This window comes from Caretta caretta, chromosome 26 (genome assembly GCF_965140235.1).
Source record: "Caretta caretta isolate rCarCar2 chromosome 26, rCarCar1.hap1, whole genome shotgun sequence".
Taxonomy (NCBI): Eukaryota; Metazoa; Chordata; order Testudines; family Cheloniidae; genus Caretta; species Caretta caretta.
This window is the reverse complement of record NC_134231.1, coordinates 1,460,039-1,482,190: the sequence shown is the minus strand read 5'-3', so window position 1 is coordinate 1,482,190 and position 22,152 is coordinate 1,460,039. Positions and strand designations below refer to the sequence as shown.

Sequence of the window (22,152 nt, the reverse complement as noted above, 5' to 3'; positions counted from 1 at the left end):
CCAGAAGAGTACCCAGAAGTTACCTACTACAGGACAGGCCCAACAAAGAAAATAACAGAACGCAACTAGCCATCACCTTCAGCCCCCAACTAAAACCTTTCCAATATATCATCAAGGATCTACAACCTATCCTGAAGGACGACCCATCAGTCTCACAGATCTTGGGAGACAGGGCAGTCCTTGCTTACAGACAGCTCCCCAACGTGAAGCAAATACTCACCAGCAACCACACGCCACACAACAGAACCACTAACCCAGGAACCTATCCTTGCAACAAAGCCCGTTGCCAACTGTGTCCACATATCTATTCAGGAGACACCATCATAGGGCCTAATCACATCAGCCACGCTATCAGAGGCTCGTTCACCTGCACATCTACCAATGTGATCTATGCCATCATGTGCCAGCAGTGCCACTCTGCCATGTACATTGGCCAAATCAGACAGTCTCTATGTAAAAGACTAAATGGACACAAATCAGATGTCAAGAATGATAACATTCAAAAACCAGTTGGAGAACACTTCAATCTCTCTGGTCACTTGATTACAGACCTAAAAGCGGCAATTCTTCAACAAAAAAACTTCAAAACCAGACTCCAAGGAGAGACTGCTCAATTGGAATTAATTTGCCAACTGGATACAATTAACTTAGGCTTGAACAGAGACTGGGAGTGGATGGGTCATTACACAAAGTAAAACTATTTCCCCATGAAAAAAGAAAAGGAGTACTTTTGGCACCTTAGAGACTAACACATTTTTTTGAGCGTCCGATGAAGTGAGCTGTAGCTCATGAAAGCTTATGCTAAAATAAATTTGGTATTTGCTAAGGTGCCACAAGTACTCCTTTTTCTTTTTGCGGATACAGACTAACATGGCTGCTACTCTGAAACCTATTTCCCCATGTGTCCCTCCCCCCTACCCCCCGCTCTTCCTCAGACGTTCTTGTCAACTGCTGGAAATGGCGCACCTTGATTATCACTACAAAAGGTTCTCCTCCTCCCCCCGCCCCCCCATCCGCTCTCCTGCTGGTAATAGCTCACCTTACTTGATCACTCTTGTTACAGAGTGCATGGTAACGCCCATTGTTTCATGTTCTCTATGTATATAAAATCTCCCCACTGTATTTTCCACTGCATGCATCCGATGAAGTGAGCTGTAGCCCACGAAAGCTTATGCTCAGATAAATTTGTTAGTCTCTAAGGTGCCACAAGTACTCCTGTTTTTTTAACATGACAAGTTTCTTTCCCCATTTTAAAAAATTCTAGCCTTCCCATTGGCTCTTTTGGTCAGGTGCCCACTCCTTTTCTTTTACCTGTGGGTTTGTTAACCTTTTACAGGTAAAGCAAGCAGAGAACAGACATCAAGAGGGATTTTACAGCTAACTGGCTGGCTGGGTGTTCATAAAAGGGAGCTATCCCCCACTTCATTTATTACAGTACTTATATGGTTCCCATTACTGTAGTATCTGAACACCTAACAATGTGTCTATCCTCATAACACGCAGGAGAGGTAGGGCAGTGCTATTGTCCTAATTCTACCAATAGATAACTGAGGCACAGAGAGGCTAAGTGACTTGTATTAGGTCACTCTGGGAGTCTGTGGCAGAGTAGGGAATTGAATCTGGGTCTCTCAAATCCCAAACTTGCACCTTAACCCGTGGACCATTCTTTCAAAGAGAAGTTGTTTTGTTCCACGAGCATGGTCTGTCTGTTTTATTTCCTTAGTGACATGAATGTGGTGGCATTTGCTTTTTCTTTTTTAGGTTTCCAGCAGACCTCTCATTTGTCTTCCTATGAAATTATACATCCACAGAGGTTAACAAGAGAGCAGCGAGCGGCCTCCAATTCCTCCTCAGTACAGGTACTTGGAAGTGTTTAAAATCATTCTCTGCTTCTGAATCAGGTTCGTCTAAAGTTGGCTCTAAATTCAGTTAGTCCATCCCCTGAACAATGTAACTGCAAATGATTGCAAGTATTCAGCCTCCCACAACATATGGAAGACATTGTGCTGGCTTTCAGATGATGGTGGTTAGTGCGTTGTAGACCCATCAAGCCATGTAACTTGCCCAGAGTAGGACAGAGTCTGTGCACTTTAAGGCACTCGAGGCTTAAACTGACTGTCACTTTGTCGGGATTAACAGGATTTCTGTGACCACAGCATGATGCTGTATCACAGATGACTTGCAGCTGACTGCGGTGGTAAGCCAGTGCTTGCTCATGTTGTGATAATTAATGTAGTCACAAGTGAATTTGAACTGTCCCTTTAAATAAACAAATCCAAACCTACTGGGATAGTACCAGGCAGTGGAGAGAATAGGCCATGAATGACCAGAACATACATGCTGAAGGATGCAGTAATAAAAACCACATTGTCCTTTCCCAGCTGAGGAGATTATATGAAAAGCACTAAGCTTCTTTCTAGGAGACTTAGGATCATGCTATTGGTGGAATAATTAAACGCAGAAAGCTAATTTTGAAATGAGTGAGTTAGAACCACACTGGGATTTGTGTCTGGAGTGTCATGTGACATAATAGGATCACCGGTATTTTGTTTATGCCTGCAGTCTGAAATCAGCAAAATGAAAAAGAATGGGAATTTCTTTATTAGCTTAGTCCCTTGGGTTTTGTGGGTGTAGAAATGGCCAAGGCAGGCAGTAATTTGCCTCACGGGTGTTTGGGAACTAAATGTATCTGAACTAAGAATGAACGTGCATAGTGATGACCTTAAGTAAACCCTCACGGCTGAGTTATAGCAGTTGAATATAAGGTCTTAATGGCAGGGCTGATGGCGGTGACATTAGTGGCACATATAGAGTAACTGGGCATGTGGGTGATGTTTACCCCAGGGTTTGGATGATGGCTGAGAGAGTGTTTTTGTTAGTACAATGTGTAAGTGTTCTCTTTTTTGTGTTCAGGACAAGGTGTCATATGTCATTCACGTAGAGGGAAGGAAACATATAATTCACCTAGAAAAAAACAAGTAAGTGACTCGTCTTTCCCTCTGACTTCTGGTAACTCTGCCCTGGGATTATTCACTTCCTATCAACTGCATTAGATTTGTACATGCTGTTTCCAGTTCTGGATGCTGTTTCCAGGTAACATGCTGTTTTCAGTCCTGGAGGTGGTGTGTTTGCACACTGGCTCTGTTAAACCTGTAAAGGAAAACAGTTGAAAGTGGACTAACTCTCCCTCCCTCCCATCTCCCCACAGTAGGGTACCAACTAAACATTTTTCTGAGCTGCTTTGATGATCAGTCTCAAGTACAGGAAGTGACTTGCCCAAAAGGGATCTGGGCAGGGATTAAAAGGACATGATCTCACTTCAAAGAAACAAACAAAACACCTACCTTTTTTAGCTGCTGGCTTGTGACTTCTGCAGTTTTATTTTTAAATTCTCTCCCTAGTTGCTGTGCTAAAGGTCCACACAAATGAGGAATCTGGCTATACACACAATGCTATAATGTTCAGAGTAAACACACACTGAACATAGAGATATTTTTTTCTCTAGTCCTTGTACAGTGATTTTTAAGGGTTACTAGTAATAACAATAGGTTAAAATCAGTCAAAAGTGTTTTTTTTTAAAAAGAAAAGGAGGACTTGTAGCACCTTAGAGACTAACCAATTTATTTGAGCATGAGCTTTCGTGAGCTACAACCGCATTTGCTCCAACCCCTCAGACAGAGGCAAACACCTACAAGATCTCTGTCAAGCTTTCTTACAACTACAATACCCACCTGCGGAAGTAAAGAAACAGATTGATAGAGCCAGAAGAGTTCCCAGAAGTTACCTACTACAGGACAGGCCTAACAAAGAAAATAACAGAACGCCACTAGCCGTCACCTTCAGCCCCCAACTAAAACCCCTCTAACGCATTATTAAGGATCTACAACCTATCCTAAAGGATGACCCAACACTCTCACAAATCTTGGGAGACAGGCCAGTCCTTGCCTACAGACAGCCCCGCAACCTGAAGCAAATACTCACCAACAACCACATACCACACAACAGAACCACTAACCCAGGAACTTATCCTTGCAACAAAGCCCGTTGCCAATTGTGCCCACATATCTATTCAGGGGACACCATCACAGGGCCTAATAACATCAGCCAGACTATCAGAGGCTCGTTCACCTGCACATCCACCAATGTGATATATGCCATCATGTGCCAGCAATGCCCCTCTGCCATGTACATTGGTCAAACTGGACAGTCTCTACGTAAAAGAATAAATGGACACAAATCAGATGTCAAGAATTATAACATTCATAAACCAGTCGGAGAACACTTCAATCTCTCTGGTCACGCAATCACAGACATGAAGGTCGCTATCTTAAAACAAAAAAACTTCAAATCCAGACTCCAGCGAGAAACTGCTGAATTGGAATTCATTTGCAAATTGGATACTATTAATTTAGGCTTAAATAGAGACTGGGAGTGGCTAAGTCATTATGCAAGGTAGCCTGTTTCCTCTTGTTTTTTCCTACCCTCCTCCCCCCCCGATGTTCTGGTTTAACTTGGATTTAAACTTGGAGAGTGGTCAGTTTAGATGAGCTATTACCAGTAGGAGAGTGAGTTTGTGTGTGTATGGGGGTGGGGGGGATGTGAGAAAACCTTGATCTATGCAGGAAATAGCCCGACTTGATTATGTAAAGAGTTGTCACTTTGGATGGGCTAGCACCAGCAGGAGAGTGAATTTGTGTGGGGGGGTGGAGGGTGAGAAAACCTGGATTTGTGCTGGAAATGGCCCACCTGTTGATCACTTTAGATAAGCTATTACCAGCAGGACAGTGGGGTGGGAGGAGGTATTGTTTCATATTCTCTGTGTATATATAAAGTCTGCTGCAGTTTCCACGGTATACATCTGATGAAGTGAGCTGTAGCTCACGAAAGCTCATGCTCAAATAAATTGGTTAGTCTCTAAGGTGCTACAAGTACTCCTTTTCTTTTTGCGAATACAGACTAACACGGCTGTTCCTCTGAAACCTTTTTTTTTAAAGTTGATCTTCCTCATAATCAACATGTTGTAATAATAAACAAAAGAGACAATGTGGTCAAATTCACTAGGCTGTGGGGTCTCGGGCTGTCATTCATCAGATCCCTGGTCCTCAGAAGCATGGGAATTTGACTTCTCTGCTTTCTGGCTGCTTGGCCATCTCTGAATTCAGTACTGGGTCACCCTTTAAAAAAAATATTTCCCAATATGCTTTCCTCCAAAACTGGAGATAGAGAAGCCAGCTGCAGCCAGTTGGCCTCTGACTGCTGCACTTTTCTATTCCCTGCCTTCCAGCTAGTGAGCATTTAGCTCTGTTTTGATGTTTCCTCTTGTCTTTTTGTGTTTCATCCCTGAGGAGGTGGTAGATTCTTGCATTAAATATCCTATTTCAGTACCTTGAGTTTTGCCATAGTATAGTTACATAGAGGAATAGATCCTAGTAACTCCATAATTCCTCAATGGTTCGTGGGTTTGGTTTTTTTTAATATCAGTTTCCTTATTTCAATACAGATTTTTCAATACTGCCACTATTGATGAGGATCTTTGTTTTCTTGTTGCATCAACATTTTTGTATTTCTCCCCTCCCCCCCTTTTTTCAGAGAATTTTTACCCAAAGATTTCACAGTGTATACCTACAGCGAGGAAGGGAAGTTGCAGTCTGAAAATCCGGACATGCAGGTGGGTTTTCTTTCTTTTGTGTCCTTGTTGAAGCAGGGCGATTAGAACTTCATACAGCTGCATTGCTAAAGAGTAATGTATTACGAAACTGACTGGAGCGTCTTCTAAAGGAGTAGGTTCTAATCTGTAAAATGCACAACGCATTTCACTCCTCATCTGGGAAGATGCCTTGAATTTGGCCACTTGCACGTAACAGTAGAAAAATCACACTTTTCTGTGACGGGCGGGAGGGTAGGCGGGTGGGTGGGTGTGCGCTCATGTTTTATTTAAAAAACTGAATTTTTCCTGTTTGTGTGTGGTTTTTTTTTTTTAAATCTTAATTTTTTTAATTAAAAAAGGAAATAGTTGTTTTGATTAGCCACTGAGCGTCTTTTCTGATTATATTCTGGTTATACTGGTGTTTCAAAACTGTAAATACAAGAGCAACGTAATATTTCTATTGTTCGCTGAATGCCACCTCCCCTTGCAGGGCGTTAGTCCTGCCTGTCAGGTGTCAGAGCAATCAAGGGGGGCAAAACACCCTGTTGGGGGTTCACTTTAGTGACTCTCAGATACAACTCTTTATGGCATTTTGACGCAGTATAAAACCAGATATAGAATATAATGACTTCCATGGACCGTCTCCCTCTTAGCCATACTCCTCCCCCAACTGCTTGGATCATTAAATGTTTGGGATCCTATAGCACTAGTGGTCCCTGGATTATAATCAGAACTGCTTAACTAGAAAAAGTGAGCACAACTCTTCTCCCCATACGGGCAAGCTGCTGCTGCGACAGCTTCCACCCCCCTTGCTTCACCACGTGGCCATTAGACATTACATTTTCAAAGAATGATTAACTGGTTTCATGGAACAAACACAAATGGTGCCTCATGTCATAACAAATATATGCACATTTTACTTTCTCCACCCTCCCCTTGTTTAAAATAAGTCTGCTCTGTTGTTTGTGTGTCTGGTGTGATGCACAGTATCTCTTGCTTGGAAATGGAGCAACTGAGTGTTTAGGGGTTTTTTTCCCCCTTTTCCTTTCTATGGAAAGGCAGGTACTTGAATCTGAGGAGGAACACAGTTTGTGCTTATAGTGAGGCTGTAGTTCAGCCAGCGGCTATGACAAGCCCTGTTGCCCTGGGGGATTATTACATGCTTTAAGAACTTTGTAAGGCACCAGGCCAAAGAAGAAATGATTTCAGCTGCCTGACAACTACAGTGATCTCCAAAAATATGTCTGCTAGAGAACCTTAGAGCTACAGCTGCAATGCAGTGAACATTCTGTGTGGCACAGAATGAAATGCATTTGCCTTGTACTTGCCCCCGAGGATAATTTACAAAACCGGGCCAGGTAGAGTACAGAGCATGTTGGACATGCTTCTGTATGGGTTTTTGTGATGGGGGTGTGATGTAAATCTTGTGTATTTAGTGGGCTGTGAAACCACATGTTTCGCTCCTAGGGGATGGAATTGCTGCATTAGAATGGATCGTTTTGTGTCTTGTCCTGGGATCTCTTTGGAAGTCAAGCTTGAGTGGATAATGGCTTTCATCTGGCATTGTTCTGTTTTCCTGACAGTGCCTCGTCAGGGCTGTGTTTAGGCAGCACAGAGTGTCTGTCCATTGGCAGTAATAGCAGATGTTTACCTCGCTCTAGCCAGAGAGAGGCTATAAACAAGCCAAAGGGTGTATCATGCAAAATTCATTTCTGGAAGGCTGAATGGCTCACTGGCAGGACTTAAATTCAGCTGGAGCTGACCAGAGCGGAGCTCCAGTAAATATTTTCAAACCTGCAGGAGTCTCGGTGCCCTGGGGCTCCAGGAAATACTCGGGGAGAATTTAAGCCCTGCTCACTGGGTTGAGCTTAAAATATTTATGGGGGGTGGGGTGGGAAGGGAAGAACAAACAACGTTGAAGTTGGACAACTCAGCTTCAAGTCCAGAGACTGTTCACAGACGGTTTATCTGAGCCTGGTTGAGTAATACTAGAACATACATTAGGAGAGTAGACTTCAGTGTAGACAGACCTGTAAAATCTTAAAACTCCACAGCAGCCCAGCTGTGCCACTGTGATTGTGCCTCTGTAGTGTTTCAGGTGGTTTTCAATCTTTTTTCGTTTGCACACTCCTAAAAAATTTCAGATGGAGACGCGGGCCCCTGTGGAGATGTTAGACCTCATCTGCAGACCCCAAGGAGTCTAGAGGACATAGATGGAAAACCACTGGTGTAGACACTACTTACACTGACAGGTAGGATTCTCCCATCAGTGTAGTTAATCCACTTCTTTGAGGTGTGGTATCTAGTTTGACAGAAGAATTCTTCCGTCAACCTAGCGCTGTCTACACAGGGACTTAGGTTGGCTTAACCACTCCGCTTAGAGGATGGATTTTTCGCACCCCATAGTGATGTAGTTATGCTGATGTAATTTTCTAGTGGAGGCCACCAGGCCTAAGAATATATTTGCTATTGTTCAGGTAAGCGAGCGAATAGGGTGGGATTTAGCCTGGTCTGCACTAGAAAATTAGATTGCCATAACTATGTTGCTCAGGGGTGTGAAAAATCCACACTGCTGAGTGGCGTATTTAAGCTGACCAAAGTCCCTGTGGAGATTGCGCTAGGTCGATGGAAGAATTCTTCCATCAACCTAGCTGCTGCTGCCTCTTGCGGAGGTAGATTACCTACACCCAGGGCTTAAATTCTCATAGAGTATTTCCCAGAGCCCTCCCCATGCCATGAAAACTCCAGGGGGGTTGAAAATCTTTACCGGAGCTCTGCTCCACATGGCTCCAGATGAATTTAAGCCCTGCCTACACTGACAGGAGAATTGTACGTGGTGTCTACACTGAGGTGCTACCGTGGTGTCGCTACACTGCTGTAGTGTTTTAAGTGTACATGTGCCCTTAGATAATTCAGTAGTGCTGAATTGCTGGTCCTGTTGGGCTGTGAAATGGACCTGCAGTTATGGTACAAGGAGGCTGGCTTTCATTGTGTTTAATAATAATACAAGAGTCCTAGAGCGCCTGGTATTTAGATTAATAACTCCCCATGTTTACCTATGTGGAGGATAAACACATGTATGGTACCATCCCATGCACGCATTTCTTCAGGCTAGGGAAGGAGATCTCTTCCTACCATTAGTGCAGCAAGGTGAACAATAGCAGCAGCAGTTGTAGTCAGTTGCATTGTGTATGTATAGAAATAATACATAATTCATTTCTTTATTTTTTCCCTTAGGATCACTGCCATTATCAGGGATATGTGGAGGGGATACCAGATTCCATCGTAACTGTCAGCACTTGCTTTGGACTCAGGTAACAGAACTCTTCTTGTGTATGTAGTTATCACAACTATGCATTGTTATAATTCAGTTCTCTGAAACAGAATATTATTCTCCCTTTGACTTAATTAGTTTTGAGCCAAACTGTATTTCATCTGTTGGTGCTGGGCTGCATGAGAGTATTGTGTTTAATTAATACCATCATGTTTTTGCAGTCTTTTGTTGATACAAAACGAACAAATACTTTGATTAAGACAAAATTATTTGATTGGTGGGACTATAACCGTTTGTCCTCAAAAATTCCAATCCAGAATTTCTCCCCACCCCTCCAAAACAACTGACTTCACTGTTCAGCCATCAGTAAATCCAACAGAATTGTTGCATCTGTTCTTAGTATTTTTACAACCTTGTATAGAAAGTTAATTTAAATGATCATTTTTGTATTGTATGCAATTATTTAGTGTTAGGGAGTTTTTAAATAAAATCTTGATTAGCAATTTTACTGAGACTTGACACTTAAAGTGTTTTATGATCAACTTTAATTTGAAAAAATCTTTGACTTGAGGTAATTTCAGCACCCTTAGGATTTTCTTGATTTGTCTATTATTGACATTCACATCACTGCTCTTTACTGCTTTGGCAACATTAACTGAACTGAAACATTTCTGTTTTCAGAGTCTGTGATTAAGGCCCCGATACTGCAAACTCTTATGAATATGCTTAATATGACACACGTAGGTTGTTCCACTGAAGTCATGAGGCTGCTTGCATGCTTAAAGTTAAGCACAGCACACAAGCGTCTATAGGAGTGGGGCCAAGCTTTTATTCTATATTTCTTTCTGTAATATGTTTGTTGTTTCCTCCTCCATCCTTCCCAAACGTCTGAATAACGGCAGCCTCTGGATTTAGTCTAGTAGTTGCTTGGCAGTAATGTGTATTCATCCGATTGTTAGGGGACTGCTGCAAGTGGAAAATGTCACGTATGGAATTGAGCCGATGGAGTCCTCCTCTGGCCTCAAACACATTATATATCGAATGGAGAATGTGAAGAAGGAGCCCATGATGTGTGGAGTTAACAACACAGACCCTGAAAGAGAACACACAGAGGATGAGCACCCTCCCAGCATGACTCAGTTGCTGCGAGTGAGTATTCTAGTGTCCTCTCTACACTGCAATTTGGAATTGCTTTTATGACTGTTCAACTAATAAGACAGAAATGGTGTATCAGGTTTCTCTCAGAGCTGACTACAGTTGAGGATTCTGACAGGCATTTTTCTACCTGCTGTAAGAACTCCATAGCTCTTTCATATCTGAGCAAAACGGTTACAGTTTCCTCCAGGTTGTATTCGTACAAAAGAAGTAGCAAGGTTGCTGTAGGAGAGATTGAGGTTTGTTGACAGAGCTGCATGACAGGGGATGATGAGGGCAGGAATGCGGCTGTCCGGATTGAGGCTCATCAACAGAGTTCTGTGTCAGAAGCTAGAATGGCATTGGCCTTGCTGAAACTGGGACTGTTACTTTGATGGTTATGAGAATGGTGTAACAAAGTTTGTTCGGGGTTTCTTGTTTCACTTAGTTTAAATTTGACTAAAAAGATGGGAGCGATATGTGTGAGGCATGTGAAAAACATGTATGTTTGTTCTCTTTACAGCATTTGTTAGCAGCTACTAACAGTTAGTATTTATCACAGCTACTGCCATTTTCCCTGCTTAATCTGCAGAGAAATATGTGTTGCCTTTCTAAAAAAACATGAATGGAAATAAAAAAACCCCTTACTTTAAAAATTTAGCAGGACTTACTGGTTATGTGGCCAGTCTTTAGTCAAAAACATGTGCAGAGCAATTATTACTTTGCATGAGGTTTTTTTAGTTGGCTTTGTCTTTTGGGTGTGTTTTGGATGTGCAGAAAGAATAGCAAACATGGTAGGTGACCGGCTTGGCTTAACAAAGAAATCTTTGGTGAGCTTAAACACGGAAAGGAAGCTTACAAGAAGTGGAAACTTGGACAGATGACTAGGGAGGAGTATAAAAATATTGCTTGAGCATGCAGGGGTGTAATCAGGAAGGCCAAAGCACAATTGGAGTTGCAGCTAACAAGGGATGTGAAGGGTAACAAGGATTTCTACAGGTATGTTAGCAACAAGAAGAAGGTCAGGGAAAGTGTGGGACTCTTACTGAATGGGAGAGGCAACTTAGTGACCACATCTGCCAAGTTCAGATCCCAGACTGCTGTACTGGGCAGCACAGTATGGGGAGGGGTGAGCAGCCCTCAGCGGTGAAAGAACAGGTTAAGGACTATTTAGAAAAGATGGACATGCACAAGTCCATCGGGCTGGATGCATGCATCCGAGGATGCTGAGGGAGTAGGCTGATGTGATTGCGGAGCCATTGGCCATTATCTTTGAAAACTCGTGGCAATCGGGGGAGGTCCCGGACGATTGGAAAAAGGCAAATATAGTGCCCATCTTTAAAAAAAGGGAAGGAGGAGAATCTGGGGAACTACAGCCTCAGTCCCTGGAAAAATCATGGGGCAGGTCCTCAAGGAATCCATTTTGAAGCACTTGGAGGAGAAGAAGGTGATCAGGAACAGTCAGCATGGATTCACCCAGGGCAAGTTATGGCTGACCAACCTGATTGCCTTCTATGATGAGATAACTGGCTCTGTGGATATTGGGAAAGCGGTGGACATGATCTATCTTGACTTTAGCGAAGCTTTTGATACAGTCTCCCACAGTATTCTTGCCAGCAAGTTAAAAAAGTATGGATTGGATGAATGGACTATAAGGTGGATAGAAAGCTGGCTAGATCAGCAGGCTCAATGGGTAGCAATCAATGGCTTGATGTTAGTTGGCAGCTGGTATCAAGTGGAATGCCCTGGGGTTGGTCCTGGGGCCAACATTTTCATTAATGATCTAGATGATGGGATGGATTACACCCTCCGCAAGTTCGCGGATGACGCTAAGCTTCGGGGAGAGGTAGATACGCTGGAGGGTAGGGATAGGGTCCAGAGTGACCTAGACAAATTGGATTGGGCCAAAAGAAATCTGATGAGGTTCAACAAGGACAAGTGCAGAGTTTTGCACTTAGGACGGAAGAATTCCATGCTCTGCTACAGGCTGGGGACCGACTGGCTAAGCGGCAGTTCTGCAGAAAAGGACATGGGGATTACAGTGGATGAGAAGCTGGATATGAGTCAACAGTGTGCCCTTGTTGCTAAGAAGGCTAAACTTAATAGGAGCATTGCCAGCAGATCAAGGGAAGAGATTTGAGGCCACATCTGGAGTATTGCACCCAGTTTTGGGCCCTCCAGTACAGAAAGGATGTGGACAAATTGGAGAGAGTCCAGCAGAGGGCAACGAAAATGATTAGGGGGCTGGGGCACATGACTTGCGAGGAGAGGCTGAGGGAACTGGGATTATTTAGTCTGCAGAAAAGAAGCATGAGGGGGGATTTGATAACAGCCTTCAACTACCTGAAGGGGGGGTTCCAAAGAGGATGGAGCTCGGCTGTTCTCAGTGGTAGCAGATGACGGAACAAGGAGCAATGGTCTCAAGTTGCAGTGGGGGAGGTCTAGGTTGGATATTAGGAAAAACTATTTCACTAGAAGGGTGGTGAAGCACTGGAATGGGTTACTTAGGAAGGTGGTGGAATCTCCATCCTTTGAGGTTTTTAAGCCCTGGCTTGACAAAGCCCTGGCTGGGATTGTTTAGTAGGGGTTGGTCCTGCTTTGAGCAGCAGGTGGGACTAGTTGACCTTCTGAGGTCTCTTCCAACCCTAATCTTCTATGATTCTATGATTACATTTGTAAAGCACTTGTTTTACTGAGTGCGAAATATGAGCATGGATTAGGATGAGCTCACTTTGTTTATACAGATGAACTTGTTGACTACAAAGAAAATGTGTTTTTTTTCTTCCTGTTTGCAGAGGAAAAGAGCTATACTGCCCCAGACAAGATATGTGGAGCTGTTCATAGTTGTGGACAAAGAAAGGGTAGGATTATATATTGGTTTTTCCTTAGTTCTTTGCTTATGGTGGAGGGCTCAGAAGTAACTTAAACACCCACACCCCAAATAATTATAAAACGTTTTAAGGCAGAGTAATAATGTACCTTTTTGTACTAAAACGTTTTTTCAGCCCTCATTATTACAAATGGATTTATTAAAGGACAATACCAGACATAACCTAGACAATTCAAATATATACAATGTTACTACCATTGCAAAATAGGATATACAGTAAAACCTCAGAGGGTCAGAGCTTTACAGTCAAGGATTCTAATGGTCAAAGGAGAATATTTCCCTTCCTGTTCTGCCTCTCTTGAACAGATGATGATCTGACTCCATCTGTAAATGTGCTGCCTACTAGTTTGCCCTCTTCTGGTGCTTTTTTTCTGACAGCAGTTCCAGGCTTTATCTTCCAAACATGAAACTTGGAGCCTGACAATAATACTTAAAATATGTTGTTCTTCCTCTTGTGTCTTATAATCATGTCAATCACGTCTTATTTCCATTAATAAATCTCTTTATATTGCAGTATGAACTCTTGGGTAGGAGTGAAACTGCTGTGAGAGAAGAGATGGTGCATCTAGCAAATTACCTGGATAGTGTAAGTTAAAGCTATACTGTGTCTAAATTGGCAATATTATTGAATGTTGTAGCCTTGCAACTTAAGTATTTAATTTTATAAACTGACCACCTTGGTCTGTTATCTTGTCAGAATCCTGCTAAGCAGGGTCAGGACCTGGTTAGTAAGTGAATGAACAAGGGAAATCCAGTGTCCTATTGGAAGTGATGTTGATGATTCAGTGGGAAGCACTCCTCCCTTGGAGTTACTGTTTGTCAGGGTTCCCCCCCCTTTGAACTCTGGAGTACAGATGTGGGGACCTGCATGAAAGACCCCCTAAGCTCATTTCTGACAGCTTAGGTTAAAAACTTCCACAAGGCACAAATCCTTTCCTTGTCTTTGGACGGTATTGCTGCCACCACCAAGTGATTTAGACAAAGATTCAGGAAAAGGACCACTTGGAGTTCCGATTTCCCCAAAATATCCCCCCAACCCCTTTCACTCCCTTTCCTGGGGAGGCTTGAGAATAATATACCAACCAATTGCCTTTAATAAAAGTACAGACCAGACCCTTTATTTTTAGGACACTAAAATCAACCAGGTTCTTAAAAGAAGAACTTTATTATAAAGAAAAAAGTAAAAGAAGCACCTCTGTAAAATCAGGATGGAAGGTAATTTTACAGGGTTATAAAAAGATTTCCCCTCTAGGCTCAACTTCAAAGTTACTAAAACCGGAATAAACCTCCCTCTTAGCATAGGGAAAATTCACAGGCTAAAACAAAAGATAATCTAATGCATTTCCTTGCCTTTACTTACAAATTTTGTAATCTTAGATGCTTATTTCAGATACGGGTTTAGGAGATGTTTTTTTCCTGCCTGGTCCCTCTCTCTGTCCCAAGAGAGTGCAACAGAGAGAGCACAAACAGCCCCCCTCCTGGCCCCCCAGATTTGAAAGTATCTTCTTCCCTTATTGGTCCTTTTGGTCAGGTGCCAACCAGCTGATTTGAGCTTCTTAATCCCTTACAGGTAAAGGAGGGATTTTATGCTACCCTTAGCTGTATTGTTTATGACACTGTTGAACTGACAACATCTCACCATGGAGCTAGAGGGAGCTGTAAGGTGGTGGTAGTATTTATTTACCAAGGATTGAGGTGGATTCTCCATAACTGGAAATCTTGAAATCAAGATTGTTTGTTTTTATAAAAGATATTCTTGAGTTCAACCACAACTATTGGTTTTGAAGCAGGAATTAATTCAGGGAAGTGTGATGACCTGTATTATCCAGGTGAGGTCAGACTAGATGATCACAGTTGTCTCTTCAGGCCTTAAGAACTATGGATCTGTTGTGTTCTGTTTTAATTTGACTTTGGTTTGCTGGGGACACTATTGGTTCGTGTTCAGGATCCTTTCTATTTGTCTATCTTTTTGTTTTTTCTATAGCACCCTATCGCTGTGGTATATAGGCACTAGTCCTTTAGCCTACTAAAATTTATTAGCAGGACATATATGATTTGGAAAACTGACATTCATATTACATCGGAAAACTGAAAAATTAGATTTTGGTACTGTGATTATATATAATATTAAAAAACAATTTATCCTATGGCATGCTCAGATCTGGCCATTCTCAGCTTTGCTCTACATTCCCCTTTTCTTTGCCTTTTCAGATGTACATTATGCTGAATATTCGCATCGTGCTGGTTGGCTTGGAGATTTGGAAGTATGAAAACTTGATTAGCACAGACGGAAGTGCAGGCGATGTGCTGGGGAACTTTGTACAGTGGCGAGAGAAGAATCTTGTCACGCGTCGACGACATGACAGTGCCCAGTTTGTTCTGTAAGTGCTGGGAATCTTTTTCCCCATCCAGAAATAATTTTAAGAAAGGCCTTTGCCAGGAGAGTTTGCTTATTTGTATTAACATGTAACTGCAGACATAAAGGTTACATTAAATGAAGATTCCATGGTAACGGCTTTACTATGAGCAGTCGGAAACAATCTGCTGCACGTGCTGTTTACTGAAGCAGTGAGAACATTCAGCACCAACTTGTTCCTGACAAATGGGGATATCACTAAAATTAGAGGTTTCAGAGTAGCAGCCATGTTAGTCTGTATTCGCAAAAAGAAAAGGAGGACTTTTGGCACGTTAGAGACTAACCAATTTATTTGAGCATAAGCTTTCATGAGCATTCGATGAAGTGAGCTGTATGCTCAAATAAATTGGTTAGTCTCTAAGGTGCCACAAGTCCTCCTGTTCTTTTTCCTAAAATTAGAACAATTTTTGGATTGTTCCAAACTTGATGCTGCTTAATTTCTCTTATTACAAAGCTCACAGCTGTGGGTGACTTCACAGATAAGCCTTTGTCACATCATTTATTGGATAGACTTGTAGATCTAGGGCTTTTCCCTTGAAGTCCATAATTATCACAGCTGTGGAGTGTTGAATGTTGTGGTTTAATGGAGCACAAGCTGTTTCTGTCATCAATGTCCAGAAGCAAGTTACATGGTTTGAGCCTTACTGTGTAGAATTAGCTTGTTTCTCCATGTCACTGGCACTTTTGCATCATTGCACTATTAGCATCCCTTTCTTAAGCTGGAGTTTGTTTAATATTTGGAAGCCACATGTGGGACATTCTTGTTACTAAAATAATCTGTAGCATACTGTACTGAGATCACATGATGTAGGCTTGGTAACTTACAATGTGTCAGAGGGCAGTTTGGCAGGTAGCTCCTTCCAGCAGATTTATTTCACACAAAAAAAGCTTGATATTATAAAGTTTGATATTAAGACTTCGCTGTACTCTTGCCTGTTATGCAAGGTTAAACACCGTACATGTTGTAGTATTACACTCAGACTTTCTATGAGAATATTGGAGAAACAAAATTTAAAGACTCAAAGGGGAAGCTGAGGAAAGGGAAGTTAATGGAGAATAACAAAGAAACCACTACAATAGAAACTTAAAGAAAAAAATAGGGTTGGTATATTACTTACATTTATATTTTGGGGTGGAGTGGGCATTGACTCTCTCTAAATTATATAGTCCCAGTTTTAAAAAACAAACCAGCGTCTAAATAAAAGCATGGTGTTAATATCCGTCGTGCTTTCGTGGCACTGTGTACTTCCTGTCAGGTAACTGAAAAGCAGAAGCAGAACCACGACTGCTTTTATGTGGCACAGAAAGATGCCCTGAGCAGCGGCACAGCTGGTCGTGGTATTCTAGGCTGTCCTGCCTCCAGCACAGTTATGTTGACTCTTCTTTAATTTTTTTCTGTCTAATGTGCTCTAGGAAGAAGGGGTTTGGTGGAACTGCAGGAATGGCCTATGTTGGAACAGTCTGCTCCAAAAGCCATGCAGGAGGGATTAATGTGGTAGGATATCTTTAATACCCCTTTAAATAAAACTTTTACGTGAACTCTGTGTCTTTAATATCAAAGGAGACAATATTAAGGATCTGACTTAACCTCTAGAAGCAAGAGAATTCTTACTAGCTGCTGCTTTCTGCCTCCTTTAACTCTCCCCTTTGTATACGTACTGCAACTCAGAGTCCCAGATTAGGTCATGTTCTAAGACCTTAGGAGCTGTCAGTGCCCTTCCTCTGCAGGCAGCATTGAGTATCAAAGGCCTTGCTCCTTTCTGAGAGGCGCTGAACACCCATATCTCTGGTTGAAGTCAGTGGGAGCTATGGGTTGTTGTGATAATTGGATCTACACATTTACCCTACTTGTGAGCTCAACTGTAAAAAGTGAAAGTTCAGAAAATGTCACGATAACTTTCCCCATGCTGATGGGGAAAAGGTGCAAAAAAGGGACAGACTGAATCAGTCCAAAAAAAAATGGTATTTCGGTATAATTCAAGGACATTGTTAGATCGTGTCTGGTAAACAACAACAGTATGAGACCGGAAATCAATTCACCAAAATTGGTGTGTCAGAAACTAGACCTAATTGGTGGGGGCCTTAAAAAAAAAAAAGGGGGGGGGAGAGAGAGAGAGTGAGAGGCTGCTAGGGAAAGACTGGGCTGACTGAAAGAGAAGAGGAAGGAGCGAGCTTCGCCATCATGGCTGCCAACTCAACTGTATCCTAGGGCCCCAGACCTTCTTTTTCCCAATCCTGAAAGATGTCCTGACCAGCCTGGGCCAGAAAGAAGTAGCCAGATGACTTGGCCACCTCCTTCAGCTCTGGCTGAATCCCCAACATCACCTGGGATGTGAAAGTTTGTCATTGATCCCTCCCCGTGTGTGTTCCTTTCCTTCCCCACATTATGCCTTCTCTTTTCTGTCTCTTTCCTCTTTTGTTTAATAAGTCCAGCTTAGGTTGCCAAAATTATATTTTGCAATACTGCTGTAAGCCAGTAACCAGAAAGAAGCAGCTAAAAGCAGTGCTGTAAACAACCCAATGCAGGTACAAAATTGCCAGGTCTCAGAGTGGCTAATAAAATTGTGCGCTGGGCCTGTGTTTTTTTCCAGCTGTGAAGTTGCAAGTGAAAGACGATACCAAAGACAGAAACTGCATTTTCTATCTTCGCTGTGCTTTTCTCTCCCTTTGTTATGTCTTGTTTTTCCTTCTAGGAAATGGGACTGGACTTTAACAACAGCAGCAACAATGACCGCTCCAGCCCATCTAAATTAACTTCTTTTTTCCCCCCAAAAGGACAAGTAGTTATTACCATTACAATCTGAAAGACTGTCAAACAAGGGTTTTTTTTTCTCTTTCTAAAAACGTTACCCAGCTTAAAGGAAGAAGAAAAAGGAATGATGTTAAAATGAATGTCTTATTTAATACTTCACATTTCAAGTGCTTTAACTGTTTTTCCTTCCTTTCTGTATCTTTAATAAAAAATTAAAAGGACTTCTGCCATGGTACGAAGCAGGCTGAGGTCTCTGTGTACCACACTCTGAACCTTGTTTAATACCTTTTCATGTTGGACAGTGCCTGGTTTGTTTTAACACCTTTCACTCTTTGGACCCATATATCCCATCTAAATTAATACAGCAAAGTGCTCCTCTAGAAATCTATCCCCAAGTCTGTGCATGACTTTTGGATTCACAAAGAGCACTCCCAAATCAGAGGGCAAGGATTTAGCTAGGCAACTGTCCTGTTGCATGAAACTGCAATGTAACTTCAGTATCACTGTTGTGAAAATTAGAGATTCACAGCGCTATGACTGTGAGAAACTAAAGCGATATGCAGGTGGGGCTTTTCAGCCACTCCACAAGCAGCAGCAGGAGCAGATTTCAATAAGGAGTCAATTAACAGAACTCCTCATTTAGACCGTTTGCCAGCACCAAAATCATCACTGTGCAATCTCACTTCCTTGGAATAGTTACAGAAAACTTGCACCAGAGATACTCAAATTGCTGCTTGCGTGGTTATGAAAGGAGGTGTGCATTGGTCTGGGGGTGAAGAAAAGGCAGTTGTTTAGTTCCTGGGCTAGTAATGCAGTGGCTGATGATCTGTCTAATTCTGCATGGGTAGGTGTGATGCCCCACTGGTGTAAACAGCAATGCCCGGTGTTCTGGAACTTTAGCTGTGCCATAGTGCAGACGTGGTGGCAGATGGATACCACATGTGTTTTTAGTCTAACTGATGTCACTCCTGGATTTATAGAACAGCCTTGTAGCTGCAGTAGTGTTCAGTTCCTCTGTTCCACCATGATTTCAACAATTTCCATCCCACCACCAACCTCAGCCTGGTCCAGTCCACACAAGAGATCCACTTCCTGGACACTACAGTGCTAATAAACAATGGCCACATAAACACCACCCTATACCGGAAACCTACTGACCGCTATTCCTACCTGCATGCCTCCAGCTTTCACCCTGACCACACCACACGATCCATCGTCTACAGCCAAGCTCTGCGATACAACCGCATTTGCTCCAACCCCTCAGACAGAGACAAACACCTACAAGATCTCTGTCAAGCTTTCTTACAACTACAATACCCACCTGCAGAAGTAAAGAAACAGATTGATAGAGCCAGAAGAGTTCCCAGAAGTTACCTACTACAGGACAGGCCTAACAAAGAAAATAACAGAACGCCACTAGCGGTCACCTTCAGCCCCCAACTAAAACCCCTCCAACGCATTATTAAGGATCTACAACCTATCCTAAAGGATGACCCAACACTCTCACAAGTCTTGGGAGACAGGCCAGTCCTTGCCTACAGACAGCCCCGCAACCTGAAGCAAATACTCACCAACAACCACATACCACACAACAGAACCACTAACCCAGGAACTTATCCTTGCAACAAAGCCCGTTGCCAATTGTGCCCACATATCTATTCAGGGGACACCATCACAGGGCCTAATAACATCAGCCACACTATCAGAGGCTCGTTCACCTGCACATCCACCAATGTGATATATGCTATCATGTGCCAGCAATGCCCCTCTGCCATGTACATTGGTCAAACTGGACAGTCTCTACGTAAAAGAATAAATGGACACAAATCAGATGTCAAGAATTATAACATTCATAAACCAGTCGGAGAACACTTCAATCTCTCTGGTCACGCAATCACAGACATGAAGGTCGCTATCTTAAAACAAAAAAACTTCAAATCCAGACTCCAGCGAGAAACTGCTGAATTGGAATTCATTTGCAAATTGGATACTATTAATTTAGGCTTAAATAGAGACTGGGAGTGGCTAAGTCATTATGCAAGGTAGCCTGTTTCCTCTTGTTTTTTCCTACCCCCCCCCCCAGATGTTCTGGTTTAACTTGGATTTAAACTTGGAGAGTGGTCAGTTTAGATGAGCTACTACCAGCAGGAGAGTGAGTTTGTGTGTGTATGGGGGTGGGGGGGATGTGAGAAAACCTTGATCTATGCAGGAAATAGCCCGACTTGATTATGTAAAGAGTTGTCACTTTGGATGGGCTAGCACCAGCAGGAGAGTGAATTTGTGTGGGGGGGTGGAGGGTGAGAAAACCTGGATTTGTGCTGGAAATGGCCCACCTGTTGATCATTTTAGATAAGCTATTACCAGCAGGACAGTGGGGTGGGAGGAGGTATTGTTTCATATTCTCTGTGTGTATATAAAGTCTGCTGCAGTTTCCACGGTAAACATCTGATGAAGTGAGCTGTAGCTCACGAAAGCTCATGCTCAAATAAATTGGTTAGTCTCTAAGGTGCCACAAGTACTCCTTTTCTTTTTGAGTTCCTCTGTTGTTGCTCATGCACTTAGTCACTGTGAGCTCTACATTCAGGTAGCTTCTCTGCTAACAATCACAATTGACACTAAGTGACAGCCTTGAGGTTTTTGTAATGTGGATACCTACCCAGTGGAAATTGAACTGGGATCTCCCAATTTATTTCAGTAGGCAACTAAATTAGCCAGAGTTGCCTTTCAAACTGTTGACTTGGAGCAGAGATTCTCAAACGTTCCCATAATATGCACCAGATCTAATAGAGTGAAGATGACTCTGCCCATCCATGATCACATGACATCTCTGGGAATGGTGTATATGGAAAAGTAATAGTAAGTTATTCGACATAGTTCAACTTCTGTATGCTGTGTAGCAGCTAGAAACAGAGAAGAGAGAACACCGCATGACAGACAAGTAGGTGCTCCACAGGCCACCAGGGGTCCTGGACCAGAGCTGGAGAACAATTAAGCTAGAGACACAAGCCTCTATATTCTGTTATCAATCTACGGTCAACTATGTACTTGTACAAGTTAGAAAGCGTAAACCGTCTAGGTACCCGACTCTGAAGATCACGTTAATGCAGTGACTAAGCCTGGTACTAAGTTTCTGAAGGGGCTGGGGGAAAATGGGCTTCGTCCTAGTACAGACACGACGGTAATTCACTCTTTTTGTTTTGGTCTTGTGTAGTTTGGGCAAATCAGTGTGCAGATGTTTGCGTCAATTGTTGCTCACGAGCTGGGTCATAACCTGGGAATGAACCATGATGATGAAAGAGTTTGTCAATGTGGAGCAGAAAACTGTATTATGAACTCGGGAGCATCGTAAGTAACTTTCCTTTATGCCAGGTTGGAGGATATGTTCATAGATGATGAACAAAGATTTATAGGACACCGTTACTATTGAAAACATTCTTATAAACAGCTAATTAATTTTCACAACATGCTTAGGAGGAAGGCAAATATTAGGGGTTATCTACACATGAAGTTAATGCAGAATAAACTAAGATGTCCACTTAAAGTGGACTAAACTCAACTGCTACTCCTGATGCCATTCTGCACCAAAAAATTAATAATTCTGCACACAGTATTTTAAAATTCTGCAAATTTTATTTGTCAAATAAATGTGGAGGCTCCAGCATGGCATTGGGGAGCACAGGCCACTGGTGCTGGTGGGAGATCACTGTGCAGCTCCCCCCGACCCCAGGACATGGACTTAACGGTGAGGCTGCACCCAATCCTGACACAGCGCAAAGACTGGGCCTGCCCCAGAAACACCCCAGGCCCTGCTCTTCTGTGCTAGGTGCACCAGGAGTGGGCAGGCAGGATCAGCAAGGCAGGATCCAAGTGTGGAGGAGCTTAGTGTGGGGGGATCCAGGTGTGGGTTGAGAGGGTTCTGTGTGGGGCAATCTGGGTGTGGGTGGCTCAGTGGGGGATGCAGTTGTTGGGGGGGATCTGGATTCTCAGGGGCTTGTGGAGGGGTTCTGGGTACAACAGTAATGGGACTCTGCAGGGGGGT

The 22,152-nt window shown here is 42.8% G+C and overlaps 1 protein-coding gene across 3 annotated transcripts in view; it reads left to right on the top strand.

The window, feature by feature from the left end:
- Positions 1–22,152, top strand: part of LOC125626410 (disintegrin and metalloproteinase domain-containing protein 9) — a 53,133-nt gene that overhangs the window by 15,863 nt on the left and 15,118 nt on the right. For 2 of the 3 annotated variants that reach the window (XM_048829336.2, XM_048829335.2), the window contains exons 2-11: positions 1,762–1,859; positions 2,914–2,978; positions 5,590–5,668; positions 8,885–8,961; positions 9,881–10,070; positions 12,851–12,916; positions 13,460–13,531; positions 15,157–15,326; positions 16,775–16,856; positions 21,325–21,458. In XM_048829336.2, coding sequence (XP_048685293.1) covers positions 1,762–1,859; positions 2,914–2,978; positions 5,590–5,668; positions 8,885–8,961; positions 9,881–10,070; positions 12,851–12,916; positions 13,460–13,531; positions 15,157–15,326; positions 16,775–16,856; positions 21,325–21,458 — 1,033 coding nt within the window. Of the gene's footprint in view, positions 1–1,761; positions 1,860–2,913; positions 2,979–5,589; positions 5,669–7,826; positions 7,900–8,884; positions 8,962–9,880; positions 10,071–12,850; positions 12,917–13,459; positions 13,532–15,156; positions 15,327–16,774; positions 16,857–21,324; positions 21,459–22,152 lie in introns of those variants that run through there. The other variant, XM_048829337.2, reaches the window with a different exon arrangement.